A 16,087-nucleotide genomic window follows, 5' to 3' on the forward strand; every position below is an offset into this window, starting at 1 on the left:
ATACAATTTTGAATCAAAAGAAACACCAAAGATATAGTGACTGATTTCCTTGCTAAACTCCTGTACTTCTGTTATCATCTAGCACTTTGCAGATCTGTTCATAGAATACGTCTTTTGTGCCTCGCTAAATAAGATCACCATACATGCTTTATCCCTTCAGCCTACACAGGACGTTATGACAGAAGGCTTTTCACATTGCAATAAAGTAAGCAGTGAACACACAGCCCGCAGCTATTAACGTTGTCTGGTTCTATTCATGAGCAAGTTTTCCCTTGAAATGTTTTTCTGTCCTCAGAGAGGCCACCATTTCTACATCCATCTGTGGATACGCTGCCTCAGCATAGACAGACACACACACACACACACACACACACACACACATCCACCTTTAAACATGCTGCATCAGCATGGAGACATGACACAACGCCATCAGAACCAAAATACATACAAGGGCATGCAGGAATAGCTTTTCATGCAACCGTCTCTCTTTTACCTTTTAGGAACCGTTCATTCTTTCACTTTAATCCTCCATTTATCAAACTTGTAATGCTGCCTCAAACTCTCTTTTTGCCAATTTCTCTCCAAATATGACTCATATAGTTGTATCTCATTACACCTGTGATTTCGTATGAGGTTTGAGGACCCTGGACATTTAGGCAGTCTGGAGGTAATATCAGCTTTTATGTAATACCAGCTTTCCCTCTACTGAGTCGTTTGAGAGTGATGCGGTAAAGCAAACATTTTAATTAGACTGCAGACAAGTAATGTGTACAATGGTGGAGGGAGAAGTAGATGGAGAGTGGGAGCAACCAAGCATTAGTCCACCCTGTCTTTCCTTGCCTTTATCTCTTCTTCCCCTCTTTCGGTCACTGAACCGCTGCTCTTCATCTGATTTCAGGAGTTCAGGCGCTAGTCATGTGTAATCCTCTCTCCTTTCAACCCGGAACAAAGCACACAAACTGTTACTCCCTCTCACACACACGCACGCACACACACACGCATGCGTGCACACACACACACACACACACACACACATTGATCTCAGTAAAGCAGTAAGAGTCCTGTGAAATCTTGAGCATTCACCTCAGGTAGGTAATCACCCTAAAGTGGCTTTGGTGCCTGGTTAATGCTAATGCAGTCTGCAACAGGCTGCATTTTGGAGGCTGGGCAACTTACTCACTGCTGTTATTGGCCATCAATTTATTATGTGTGCGTGTGCCATTATGAAAGCCGTTGCATGATAGCTTTCGAATCATGACGTAATGAAACAATGAAATGAATATACAGTATGGGATGGGAGAGTGTGGATGATCAAAGTGAAACCAAAGGGCTGATGAGTAAGTCAAAAGAGACACAACATGTTTACTTTATGATCATAAAACCACAAACTTAACATAAGTTGTCATAGATTTCTTCCACCTAATGCTCAACATTATTAAAAATATGCTCATAATACAATTTTCCCGCAGTAAGTCCAGCTTGATTTATGCAACTAATGCAACTTTAATATTTACACCAGACACATTAATATTTTACATGATAAACAAAATTAGATTTTAGATTTGTAATTTATTTAAGTTTTGCAAACGTTTCTTTCTGCCAAATGACTTCCATTCCCGAGGGAGTGCAGTAAACAAGGCTCGACTGAGAACGACTTCTGTCTCTGAGTCCGTCATTACCATGTTTGTTGTTTTATTCCCCCCCTACAGTTATTAACATGCATTCATGAATTTACTCATTGCCCCCATCACTCACTCCTTTAATTAGAAAATAATCAGAGTTGGATGAGAGGTTCATTAAATCTCATCCTCGAGAGCCATCAGCCACAAACACGGGAGTGGGATGTTTATCAGGCTTATGAAAAGAACCCAGAAGCCTCCTCTGCTGAGACCGAACATTGGTTTGGAGGAGAGAACAGATTTAGACCAATTCTTTAGCAATGGACCCGCTTTAGCAATGGACCCGCGATGAAGCCAAAGAAAAGAAAGGATTGTACTGGAAGGGAGCAATAAAGGGAAGTACAGAAGGCGAGGGAGTGGGGGAAGGAGGGGGTGAAAAAAAGAGAAAGAGATCATCAGTGAAGTGCTAATTAACAGAAAGCACAGTGTTTAGTAGCACTTTGTCTCCATGCAATATTGATCCTTCATGATCAGCATGAAGCGGATGTTTTTGTTGTTGCTTCCAGCGTGCTCTTTACCTCTTTGTTCCTACTAAAGTTAATATCAACTCTGTATCACCTTCTTACAGCGACTTTTAAATTACATTTTTATTTTCATGCAAATGTCTATTTAAAGTCATGCAACTGTGCAGCAAAAACAAAAAAGAAGCTGTGAAATAAATGACCCAAGTAGCCAATTTGGTTTGCGGAAAATGCCTGCTTCAGTAATTGCATCATCATGACATTAAATACGAGGCAAAGAATGTGTCTGCAGAGACTGGCAGACAGACAGGAGGGTGGTGTCAACATGCAGATAAAAGCCAGAAAGGAAAAGAGACGGTGCAGTAACGAAATGGAGTGAAAGAGTGATGGATGGCTGCAGAGACAACGCATGGTGTAACATGGACAGTGATGGACAGATGCAGAGGGGGGGGGGGGAGCAGATAGATGGTGTCTGGGTGGGGAGAAAGTAATAACAGAGGAGGAGAGTGTGAAAGTGAACGGGAGTCGTGTCAGTCTTCTGTTCAATGTGGGCAAGATTGAAGAATGTCTGTAATATCCCTTTATTGTTATCGTGCATGTTGCAGGGCTTGCTATTGGACATTATAATTCTTCAAAAAGGCTATAACTGGATTACAGTGGTATCAGGCTCAGCCATCAGAGAGAGAAACAGCAGCTGTGTTGTGTTGGGTCTGCCGACAGCACTCTGTCTGTCTCCCTGCTGGCTCTCACTGCAGCTTTGCTGCTGATATTCAAAGTCGAGACTCCATCACAGAATATGTGATCTATTCTAAATGACACTGAGATTACCATCAGAGCCATAGTATTCATGCAAAACAAATATTTAAGCTTGAATTCAATTTCAGGCCACATTTTTATCTGACCTTCAGCTCTTTTTATTTGTATTTTGACTCCTGGTATACAACACTACTTTTCCAACTACATGCAGTACGTGGCAGCGGCGTCTTTGACGACGGATGAGTCCATTTTGAAAGCGGCTGAGGGAAGGTGATCACCCCGCTCTCTGCTTAAGTGGTACAAGCTGACTTTGATCAATGTGGATCGATGTGGATGAGGGTGCAGCCGGATGGCACGACGTGGTGATGGCCCTCTGCTCTGTGTGTGTGTGTGTGTGTGTGTGTACTTTCTACACGATGGATTGCGCCAACAAAACATATCCTAACCTTTAAAGGACTCCGTCTCGGTCTATTATGTCTCCTTGTCGCTCACTTTCGCAGGAAAATATGTAACTTCAACATGATTGAGCATCAATAAATTGATGGTTCCTACATTATATTCTGAAATCATTTTTCACCCGTTTCTTGTTCTATTGTTGTCATTTTATTGTTTTTGTTTCACTTTTTGGGTCAGGCTTCAGTTTGAGGATTTTCCAGCTATTTGGTGGTACAAAGGATTACATGCTCTGTATTTCCCTTTGTGTTTTTTAGCTTTGACGGTGTGTGTGCCTTGAGCATGTATGTGGATTGCTTTGTGTGTGTGTGTGAGAGAGTGTGTGTGTGTGTGTGTGTGTGTGTGCTTGCGGGAGGTATCGTCACTTTATGGAGTAATGAATGCTAATCCTCTCTTATCTGCTTTAACCTCGAGGCAATGACACTAGCTGCTGATACCGCTACAGCGACACCCTTGGTTGGAGTAGAATAGGAGTGTGTGTGTGTGTGTGTGTGTGTGTGTGTGTGTGTGTGTGTGTGTGTGTGTGTGTGTGTGTGAGAGAGAAAGTGCCGACACATAGCACGTGTGCATGCAAGAAAAGATGTCTCTACTGGTGTCTGACAACCTTCTCCCACTCTGTGAGTTGAGAGCTTGAGGGTGCGGTCTAGTGATTATCTGCCATGTCCTCCATGACTCATCAGAAGTAGAACAGAATAGAACATTCCTGCCCTCTGACTCTACTGCATCTGATCCTGACTTGTTTTATCTGGAGAAAAAAAAACATTGTCATTTGATATACTAAATCCCTCATACTATCAGTACACATACAAAGCAGGCACATTAAACGTTCTGCCATCCCGCGGGCGTCCTTTACTGGACATTCTAGTGTACACTGTACACCCTATTTATAGTTCGGTACGAGTTCGGTACTCGTGCCATAGGAAACCTACGATTCTTGTGATTCCAGCTGTGTAATCCGTTACAAGAACAGACCACCACAGCAGCTACAAACGAGACTTTTGTCAGACAACAACAAACAAACAAACGATAGCAAAATCCAGGCAACTCACCGATGACGCCTCATATTGATCCATAACTCCATAACATTCCAACAAAAACAGCGTTGTTACGTCGTAAAAAACGCCTAGACATTTCATTAGAAAAACATGTGTAAAATATTCATTTTCTGTGATATTGTTATCTGTTTTTTACTTAGACTAGAAAAGGCTTCAGGCTATGGTCCCATTGTGATTTCCAGTCCATCAGTCCCATTTATAGTCATCTATTTACAAAGAAATGTTCAGGCGGAAATAAAAACCTTATACTTTAGTGTGTTCAAACTTATATAACTCAGTGTCAGCAGCACTTAAAGTGATTCTGACTATTGAGGGAAAAAAGCTTCAGATTGTTACCTTTCAAAAGAGACCAAGACCATGCATTTACTCCACAGAGTTCAAGTACAGCTTCCAATTTACTTTTTCGTTTTTCGTCAAATTTTACAGGAACGCTAAGAGTTAAACATGTCTGTGCAATCATGCGGCAGCTTTTCTTTTGTTTTCACGTTGGAGTCACTTAGTGTAGCTGTTAAATATCACAGCACAAACCAAAGGCAGATGCCAGTCTTAATTAGTGAGCATCTTTTGTTTATTCACAACTTCAGCTTCTCCTTTTCTTTTTTTTGTATTATTTTTTATAATGTCACCCATGTCTTAAACAACACTTATTGACAATAGCTTTGAAGCAAAGAAGATTGAGACATGAAAAAAAGATTTGATAAAAAAATAAAGAAAGAAAGAGGTCTATTCCCATCAGCCAGTGAGGTCCATATATCTCCAGAATGAGCATTACAAAGATGGGCAGAAAATAATTAGGCCTAAAAGCTGAATCCTGTGTGCCTGTTCACCAGTCTTCCATTAAGACGATTTTAATGGGTCTGCTCTCTGCCTGCCTCCATGGCACAGTGAATGGGAGATAAAAATTAGTTAAACTAAATTTCAGTGATTGTAAATAGAGAACACACACGCTGAGACTGGCAGAAAGATGAAGGCAGAAAAAAAAGATGAACTGATAGATGAAAGAGGAAGAAGGTTAATTGAAAGAGAAATGGAGAAGACAGGCCAGATCTCTTGGGCTGTGGTTCTCTCTACATCCCTATCTGTGTGTGTGTGTGTGTGTGTGTGTGTGTGTGTGTGTGTGTGTGTGTGTGTGTGTGTGTGTGTGTGTGTGTTGGGTTTGAGGGGAGATAATGTTGTAGACTTAATAAGAACAAAGCTAATTAGAGACTTTGCCTTGCACAATTCCATGGCGTTCCCACGGGAGCCAGGACAACAATACTGCACCCTGCAGAGAGAGAGAGGCACTCTCAAACATTTTCCTTTTCACTGAAGTCTCATACTTTTTCCTTTTATCAGCAACTTCATTTCTTTAAAAGATAATTGTTACGTCTTTGGCTGGCGCCTGCCCAATGTGCCAAATCCTTTTTGATGTGTTCCATGTATGTGATGGTTAGACAGTTGAGGTTATTTTAATTTAGTTTATTTTGAGTTTTGGAGAGGTATTTTACTTGCGTGTATTTATTTGATTTTCAGCAGCATCTTCAGGTCTTTTATCCTTTGTAGTTCCCCTCAGTTGTATTTTATTTGTAAATCTAAGTTACCAATCAAATCAAATAAATAACTTATCAAACCCATCTGCTTATTTGTTTCTTTGCTTTCCCCTAGAGAACTGGGTTGTAACATTCCCGCTGATGTGGAATGTTCACTTCCAAAGCAGTCAAGGGTTCAGGGCGGACCCACGGTGAAACATAAGTGCTGGAGACTGTATTTTGAGTCTTTTATGCAGACTTTTGGAAATCTGGAATTCTGCAGACTTTCCTTCAGGGAATAATACATAATTCATAGTGTTGGGACATTAAAACAGAAATGACAGTATGTCCAAAACATGAATCAAAAAAAGCATCAAGCATCTGACTCTATGGGAACTATTTGTATTATAAAACCTTTCAACCTAAATACTTAAAAGCTGTTTCATAGTAACGAACGGAAACACATTTTCAACTTATATAATATATTACGACTCATATACTAATATATTTATAGAACAGGGTTATTTTACGGAAACTGTATTATGCTGTATTCAACTTTATACTTCTCAAGTAATTGATCTTAAAAGCTTTCAGAAAACAAACAGTAGCAAGACTGGCATAATCCTAATAATTCCCGATATTCAAACTTACCAATTCAACGCTGACTTTAAGTGAGTGCTTCATCTTAAAAATAATGAACTTATTGCTTAGTGTCACAATTATATCTGAGTTTTTATTAGTCCAAAGTTAGCATGGGTGGGACTAATGGACTTAATACACTTGTTTTATTGGTGCAAATGGTTCCCATCTGTAGACATGCCATTTATCATGATACAGCACAGTTTTACAATTAATAGAAAATCATTTTACAGAGTTCTGTTCGAGGTCTGGTAGATCTAGACCTTACACATTTGCTGGGGTTTAAAGACAGACATTTTAGTTGGGAGAGAAGCTAAAACAATTGAATTTACATGTATTGGTTCATTTTGGGCTCTTGGAACTCGTGACGGACATTTCTTTAATCAATTTATTGAAAAACTAAGGAAAATATTAATCAATCAAAAGATTATTCCATTATTGGGACAGCTTTGAGAACAAGTGAACAACCGATGTGTTAGAAACAAGACAAATGTTGCAAAAAAAGTTTTACTAGCAATGTCTTATAAAGAATATTGGATAGCAATTATTAAAAGATTGACATTAGTGTGGAGTGTGCCGCCTCTTAAACTAAACTCAACCAGATTTTAAAACTAAAAGGGCCTGTAATTGGTCTCATAATTAAATAATGCACTTGTTTATTTACCACCACATCATTGATCATCAAAAACACTGATTACCACCGGAAATCACAAATCAAATAGTTGTGAATTAGTTTAAAATGGACGACTTGAACCAGACATGTTAGCCATATATATTCATGGATAACAACCCAACGGACAGTGGCAGAGTGCTGCCATGATGGCTAATGATTTTGCTCCATCATTAGCTTCCTGTGCTAATGATTTTGTACCCTCACCGATCCCAAACTAGCCAACACCCTGCCAGGCTAAGTAGTGCTTTTTCATGCTGTAATTGGAGTTTTGGCTAATTGAGCACTACTGCTAAAAGCTTTTCGCGGACTGGACGTAATTTGTGACGTGAAGAAGCTTCACTTTGCAAGCAGTATTTTTCTGTGAACTGATCAGCTGTTTTATTTCAGTTTGATGTAGCTGTGTTGCGTCGCCCCCCTCTGTCATTGTCAGTGATTATTCTTTCAACATATCTATCTTTGTCGCTGTCTCAAAGGCTTATCCCTCTGCCCAGTTAAATGAGGTTTTAAGGTCATTAACTCATCCAGGCTATTGTACTAATGATTTCCAGATTTGATAAATGATCGGAAAGAGATAATGAGACTTAAATAGACATCTGGTATTAGCAGTGGCACATAGTAAGAGAAGACAAAGAATATGGGATGTTTTTCTCCCTTTGACTTCAAAGGAAAAACATGTTTGTCATCAGGTTGACTTCCTAACATTTGGCATAGTGGGTCAGTGGTATCCAGCTGGTGTGTATTGCTGAGTAAATGTGCTGTATTAATGTGTGTGTGTGTGTGTGTGTGTGTGTGTGTGTGTGTTATTGGCCAGTCTGGCAGCACTCTCAGTCCTCAAACAGGCCGTTCTTTGTGCTCCATCTGATGTCATAATTTGTCTGACGTATGCTTGCCAACAGGGACCTTTGGTTAAGAAAGCGCATGTGTGTGTATGTGTGTGTGTGTGTGTGTGTGTGTGTGTGTGTGTATATGCCTGTGTATTCTCATAACGGTCCTCATCCAGACAGCGTTTTCTTGATTGATGTCGTCTTTGAGAGCAGGAGGGAGACAGGGTGCCAATGGGAGAGATTTAATAATGTACACGGGTTTGGAACAGTGGTGTCCGGACTTGAGCTCTACAGTCGTCACAATGGTCACGGTATTCAAATGGATCAAATGGATCAAGCGGATGAAAATAAACTTTCTGAGACAAGAGAGACAAAGACAATGATGAAAATGTAGGGAAGAATAAAAAATACTGGCCATCACAAAGAAAAGGAGTGACAGAGTATCAGCAACAGATGGTATTTTTGTGGTAAAAAAGAAATGGTGCAGTAAAGTAATGCTGCAGCCTGGATCATGACTGTACAAAATCATATATATATATATATACACCTAAATAGTGAAGTTTAGAAGCAATTTTATGCTTTTAGCATGCTTAAGTATGCGGAAGAAACAAAGAAAGAAAATATATGAATAAATGGATGAAACAATTACAATAATGAGCTGCATTTTAGCATAAGAAACATGTTAAGATTTGCCCTCACAGTATTTTCAGCATTAAGATAAATCTTCTTTATTTTACGGTGTTTGCTCATCTAACCCAGAAGCATATAATCCTATCTTTGCCAAAACTGTGGTCTGTTTCTTGTACGGCATTATGTACAATTACAGACCCGTAATCCCTCTCATCCTTTTCCCCACACACATTCCAACACAGACATTATTCAAAAACATGACATGTAATAAATAAGATAAATGTATTGATGCGTCTGATTCTTGTCCTTTGATAATTGTTGTAATTTCCAATGAAGTGCCCTTTCGTAAACATACAGTGTACAATGCATAGTTGCATAACTGAAACCTTATACCTGCAATAATACATTTCTGGACCACTTTGTGACAGCAGAAACTAACTGTAAACATAGCATTGACATATTTTTGCTTTATCCTTTTTGCTAAAGAACGTCTTAGCAAGCAGTTGCCTATCCATACATCCGGTGCCAAATTAGCATTCATTCAGAGTTGTGATTCTGGTCAAGTAAAATCCAATATTTGGTCAACTTTGGTCTACACACACTCTTAAGGAAAACATCTATCTCTTTCACAGGTGGCAACTTCAGGTTCTGAAGAGTGAAGAGATGTGGAAGTGTTTTAAACTTGGATTCTCTCTAATGTCCATCAGAGGGTGACTCGCCCTTCTTCTCACTTCATCACCTCAGCAACATTGTAAACAAGAGTTTGTGGTCTCACTTTTCTAGTTTCAAGTCTTCTTCAATACAACATGATTTAATTGAGTAAATTGAGGTCCACAGACCATAAAGTATGCTTTGGGGCGGGCTCACTGTGATTGACAGGTCACTACCACTACCAGAGCCGTATACGGCGTCTCTATGTCACTCCTTCGCAGACTAAATATGGTGACTTCCGTTCAATGGTTGCAAAAAGTCAAGATGACGAAGGCCAAAATGTTAAATTCTAGGCTTCAAAGCGGCTATTCGACTATTGCAAGCTTCACCACAGTCACCAGCTATCACACATCGCTTGTCTTTCTGCTGTCTAGTGTTTGGCAGGTAGAGTTCTGTGGGTTTGTAAGAGCTCAAGGTTCATGAGTGTTAAGACTGAACTAAAATAATGAGCTGAAAGACTCAAATACTCTGTTTAGTTGAAGATTCTCTTTGGGTTTTGGCTTTGACTCTCTCCTTACACATTACAAAGTCATTTGATTCCTTACTAATGTACTGATTTGAGCTGCTTTAAGATTGTAGCGGGTCCAAAGGGTGGACATTAAAGGGTTAAGAAAATCCAGAGCCCACTGTCCTGCCATACTGTTGCTTTTATGGACGGCCTCGTTGATGTAACCTCATCATAGAGGATTATGTGATCCTGATTAAAACCATGTTGTTGCCGAGGTCAGAAACTGCCACGTATGTGCTTGTGTGTATGCCATGTATATGCAGGCACCTGGAAAACAATTTAGCTGTATTGTTCCCATTATACTGATGAATTAATAATCAATACAAACATTCTGGAAACCCCAACTTTGTGTTATATCTCCTAAAAAATGAATACGAGTGAATGTGTGGATGTGTGTCCAGGAGCTGATTTATGGCTGAAAGCTATCTGGTGTAATGAGGCCAAGGTTGATTTATAAGCGCAGAATGCCCCATTCCCCATTCCCCAGGGTGCACATGCAAACACATACACTTAAGATTGGGTGTGTGACAGCTGGTTCACTTTCTTTTAATGGCTTGCCAATTAAAATCAAGTAAAACTAGGCTTTGCCACATCAAAAAACCTGGCAAAAACTAATTGGTTCAAATTTCTGAATCTATATTTAGTTATGAGACGACCGTAGGGGAAAGCTTTGTACCGAGACCTTTCCCCGACATGTTAACAGGGCTCTCAAGTTTTTAAGACAGGTAAGAGTGACATATCCTCCTCCTCCTCCACCTACTCCACAGCCCATTTCTTTTTTTTTGATTGGCTGATGAGTAGGGTTGGGTTCCAACACGTCCGGTACCTACCGGACCGAAAAGCAACGCAGATTTCGATGCTTCCTTCCGGTGCCTGAGCCGATTTAAATACTTTTTGATACAGTTGATATTAATGATGACGTGTACTCCAGTAAAGCAGCAGTTTGTAGAATCCAACAGTGTCTGAGTTCTGTTGCACACGTTCCCATCAGGCCACCTGACTGTTCTTTTTTTAAATATATATTTTTATAGTTTGAAGTTAAAAGGTTTGAAGCTGTAGTTTGAAGTCAAGTGTTTTGTATGTACTTATTTATTTATATTTCTAGTATACTTTATACAGTTAATATATTGTTCAATTTGAAGAAAAATGAATTGCCTTGGCAATAAAAAAGTATCGGTTCAGGCACCGGTATCGTTTTAAAAGTATCGGTTTAGCACCGGTATCGGAAAAAACCCAAACGATACGATACCCATCCCTACTGATGAGTGGCACCTCGCGGCAGAACTCCAGGGGATTCGGGGGAGACGTGCTTGATTCCTCCATGGTGAGGGCAGCGCGACCAGGTCATGTTTGTGCGCTGCGGCACATTAAATAGCCTAGAGGTTTTTTTCAGCGTGAGAAATACGATCTTTGAGAGCCCTGGAACACATATAATTTGTTTGGCGCAAAGGCTGCAAAAGCAGATCATTCCAGACAATCACCTGAAAGGTGAAGAATGGGAGAGAAACAGACAGATAGGAGACAAGACGTAGAAACCGAGATCATGCGTGAGAGACAGATGTATGCAGGCTGTTAGCATATTAGCGTCCAAGCGGAGGACAAGCAGACAGGTGAAGGAGAAACAGCGTTAACATGAGTGTAGTCTGGTAGCCATACGCTGTAAGCCAGAGGGAGCGCTGCTTTGGGTCACACAGACTCACCATTAACCTATTCTGACACTGTGGGGGAAACAGCAGAGAAAAGGGGCAGGAGAGACATTAGCATCGCAGGCAGTGATCGGTGGGGACTTCATGCAGGATTGAATTCTTCAAAGAACAATAACACAGCAATAGATAATTGGGCTATTGGCGAAATCAGAGGGGTAGGACCTTTTTAAATGCGGTGAGGTAAATCCTCATCACTCCAAGCATACCAATTATGATTATGCGTTTATTCTCATGCGATAATGGGTTCACACCTGTCTATCTTCAAAGAACTAAATAATCTACAGTACCTTTTTAAAACAACTATTAATGATGATACGCATACACAGTTATCCACATTAGATTGCATTGTATTATAAGTGATTCCACCCCACGGTATTATTGCTACAACTGATCGAGAAGATAGCCACATGAAAGTCACTGACCTGCAATTTACGAAATAAAAGACAGACATTCCCGAACAAGGCTCTTTTGATCCTTCATAATGTTGTGCTTTCACTCCTTCAACTCTTTTTTTAGATGTCCCTTCAGCTTTGCTGAAAAGAATATTTTAGGACAAAAATATGCTTGTATTTCTGTTGATTGAACATTCATTCATTGATCACACAACATTCTTGATGCTAATTGTAGTTTTGCAAGAGAATGATGAAGAGGAACCATCCTATAATTTTGTCTACAAATTGTTCAAACTATATTTTATAAAATAAATATAGCATTGTTTAAAAACAAAACAATGTGCCGAAATAAAAAGCTAAACGGCTTAAGAGAGCTACAGAGTTGGGTGATAATTCTCTGTGGGTTCGTCACAATGGTAAATGGACATGTACAGTGCCTCCAACCTCTCAAAGAGCTTTAACAATTTGGATTCAGCATCTTTCACATCAACATGGACTAGAGGAACCAGGGATCGAACCGCTGATCCACAGTCACCCCTACAATCAGACATCTTTCAAATTACACAAACACATTTGATCTATTATATATACCCATAGAAAATATGAAGTATAGCTGCTTTAGTTGCCCATTGTAAACCAATAAAGAGATTCAAAGAGTGCTTGGGGTATTTCATGTAAGCTCTGCATTGTCACAGTTAATCACACACGCACACACACATACACACACACACACACACTCTCAGCTGGAGTTGACACGCTAGAGTCTAGTCCCCCGGGGGGATGTGCCTTAAAAATCAAAAGACATTAACCAATTAGCACTGATCAATAGTCACAGCCACACAGGCATGAGGCAGACGAGGAGCATTGTGAACGTGTGCCTCTAGGCCAATAGGCAGGCTGGGAATACTATTACTCTCAGCCAATGGAAATGCTGGGAGAACTCTTGACATGCTGCTGCTCTCCAATGCAAAGTACCTTTCCTGCTGTAACTAGGCAGAACAGGCTGCTCGAGGAAATAAAAGGGTGAGATGGAGAGATAGAGCGAGACAGGGGAAGTAGGGGAGGTGGCAGGAATAGAGGAGGAATGGGACGGTGCATGTGTTAGGTTGTGAAAGCAGGTGTCATAGTGGGCTGAAATGGGCAGCAGGTAATCTCACTGAGATAAGCATGACGACCAACCTTTAATTCCCCATGGGAGGTGGCACTGTAGTTGTTGCAGGGTTGTTCTCTCTCCCCATGGAAATAGATTTATGTAAAGGACTAATGGGAAGATATGGAGGGAGGATGTATTTTGATGGGAAAAGATTGAGCCGAGGGAAGATGAAAGAGTAAAAGCGACACTTCTACTTTGCACATTCTGCACACAGACCTGAATATGTCCGCATGATCCCAGCAGAACCTCTGCACTGCAACTGTTCTGCATTCATGATGCGGAGAACACATATTGGCAAGGGGCTTGGGATGTACAGGGGATTTAGGCTGGAGGGAGTGAAGGAGAAAGGGGAAGTCAAAAAAGGAGGAGGAGATATCTAACATATTACACCTATCCGGGGGAGTGCTCAGTGGAGCAGGCATTATGAGAGTGTAAATTACATTCCCTCCATCACCCCTTTGCTGGCTGCTGGAGGAATATATTCACCCACAGCTCCGAGCACCCAAACACACACTGCCTCTAGACACTTGCAGAATAGCCGATGAAGTCCCATGATGTGTTTATGTTATTGTGGAAGAAGTCTCCTATCGATCTGGCATCACTTCTCCAGACTGTTCTTTTCTGAAACGATGTAAAGTATTGACTCATAAGTCATTTGTCTCAATTGGGAGGAGATCAATAGTAATTCACTGGGCCATGTAAAACATCAAGTGGGGCAGCTCCTAAGGTGGTTGGACGGACGAGAGTGCTGGTCTTTTCTCATTAATATTCCCAGAACAGTGCAGCAGAAGTTCAGGTTCCAAGCTTTTTGTCTTCCTTTAAATTTATATAGATATCTAGATATCTATATATATATTTATATATCTATATATATAGATATATATATCTATATATATAGATATATATATATTTTTTAAAATGTTATGACATTTTATACCCGTGATTTGACGTCACAAAAAAATCTAATAATTTTGTCCAAAAAATTAAGAGCCAGATTGATGGATGATGAAAAGTATTAATTCATTCATATACATCATTGGGAGAGTGCATCATTATTTATTTATTTTGCGTTGTGTATTACAATCTGTTGGCAGAAGCATATCAATCCTCAGCCAATCCTCGTTATCTCTGCCCTTGAAACTAATTTGTCTCTTGATAGGACATAGAGAAAAAACGGGAAGGTATCAAGGTATATTTATGGTAAAGCCCAGTTGGCCCAGATGTCAGGGATGTTAGGCCAACGCTTGCTTAATCGGAGGGCAGCAACTTGAGTCAATGCTCATTACTTCTTTACATTAGGCAACAGTTAAAGGAAACACTACTATAATGTGCCTCTTTCCATGTCTCTATCCTCCCTATCCCATCTTCTTCTCTTTCACCCTCTTTGTCTCCTCCTACTTCCTCCTCCTCGCTCACCCAATCAGGGCCGCTGTTCCAGGGAAAACTGCAAGTACCTACATCCTCCCCCCCACCTAAAGACCCAGCTGGAGATCAATGGAAGGAACAACCTCATCCAGCAGAAAAACATGGCCATGCTGGCCCAGCAGATGCAGCTCGCCAACGCCATGATGCCGGGCACACAGCTACAGCCAATGGTGAGAGGACACGTATGCATACACAGCTCACATGGACAGAAAGAAAGAGAGACTACGCTCAGCATGGACACACTTGGCTTCACTTTGTTCAAATTTGTTATTTACAGAGCAAGATCCATAAATTATTGTTACCCCCAGACATAAATGGCACAATGATTTAAGCCTTTGAGTTTTTGTTTCTTCTAATTGTACCAGACATAATGGCTCTAGTTAAAATAGGAGAGAAATGTATTTGTTATACTCGGAAAACATGTTATTATGGTTTAGAGCGGTTTCTTTTGTAATAACTCAGAGATCAGCATTTCTGACTTTTGACCTATTGTGTTTCATAGGCTGTTTGCGGGGCATTGGTTGTTAACAATGGGTAAAATGGTTGTTATGGTTAAATATAAATGTAGGATGAATTAGGCTAGAGAATGGAATACAATTTGTGCACGAAAAAACATCACATAAAAATTTAGTTTGTGATTCCTCGAGCAAAAGAGACAAATTTTACTAAAAGTTTCTGTTTAAAACGACAACAACAACAACAACAAAACACATTTCAATCAATAATGACATTTTAATTGGATTTTTTCATTTAAAGTAAAATTGGTTAGTGAACTCCTGAACTCTTTCAGGTTGCTGGAAATATGCAGTCTAAACTGTGGTTCAAGAGTGCCTGTATCATGCTTTATACAGTTTCATTTAATTGACATTAAAGGCAAAGAGGTTAATACACGAGTGCAATCATATGATCAACTTGTGGCCAGCCCTAGAAATGCGAACAATGTTTGTGACTCTGTGTAGCCTTTGTTCAAGAGACAAAATGATCAAATCTATCCTCCAACATTGAACAGCCAGGATAGCTGCATAAAAATGAACGGGGCTGTTCAATCGAAGCATAAACATTTAGTCTTGACAAAAATAAAACCCAACAACTTAATGTCTGCCTTCTCTCAAATATAATGGGACTATCTGTCTCTCGGCTTGGGGTGATCAAAGCGCTATTTCTTATTAATTATTACTAACTTATTAATTGACTAATTGTTTCAGTACAAGTTCATTAATATCATGTTAGCCCTTATTAATCAAGCAATGAACGAACAACGTGGCCCAGACATCAGACACTGAATTATTTCCATACGGTGATCAATAAACTAATATATTATTATCTTGTAACACCCACATCTCATGAATATACACACCCACACAGATGCAGTAAATACCATTATAAATGGATCTGTGACTGTGCTGCATGCTCCACAGAACTTTAAGGCGATGGCCGGAGTTCCAGTCAACCAGCTTGAATGAATGCTTCCCTGCCTGGTCCATGAGACCTGACAGAGGCAATAAGAGCTGTCA

At 40.1% G+C, this 16,087-nt stretch overlaps 1 protein-coding gene across 3 annotated transcripts in view; it reads left to right on the forward strand.

The window, feature by feature from the left end:
• The window catches only part of LOC306742719 (muscleblind-like protein 1), a gene marked incomplete at both ends in the record, with an annotated part of 41,080 nt that overhangs the window by 8,026 nt on the left and 16,967 nt on the right, over positions 1 to 16,087 (forward strand). For all 3 annotated transcript variants that reach the window (XM_079225127.1, XM_079225128.1, XM_079225129.1), the window contains one exon: positions 14,573 to 14,743. In XM_079225127.1, the coding sequence (XP_079081253.1) occupies positions 14,573 to 14,743 (171 nt within the window). The remainder of the gene's footprint in view (positions 1 to 14,572; positions 14,744 to 16,087) is intronic.

Source organism: Taurulus bubalis, assembly GCF_910589615.1.
Source record: "Taurulus bubalis genome assembly, chromosome: 10".
Lineage (NCBI taxonomy): Eukaryota > Metazoa > Chordata > Actinopteri > Perciformes > Cottidae > Taurulus > Taurulus bubalis.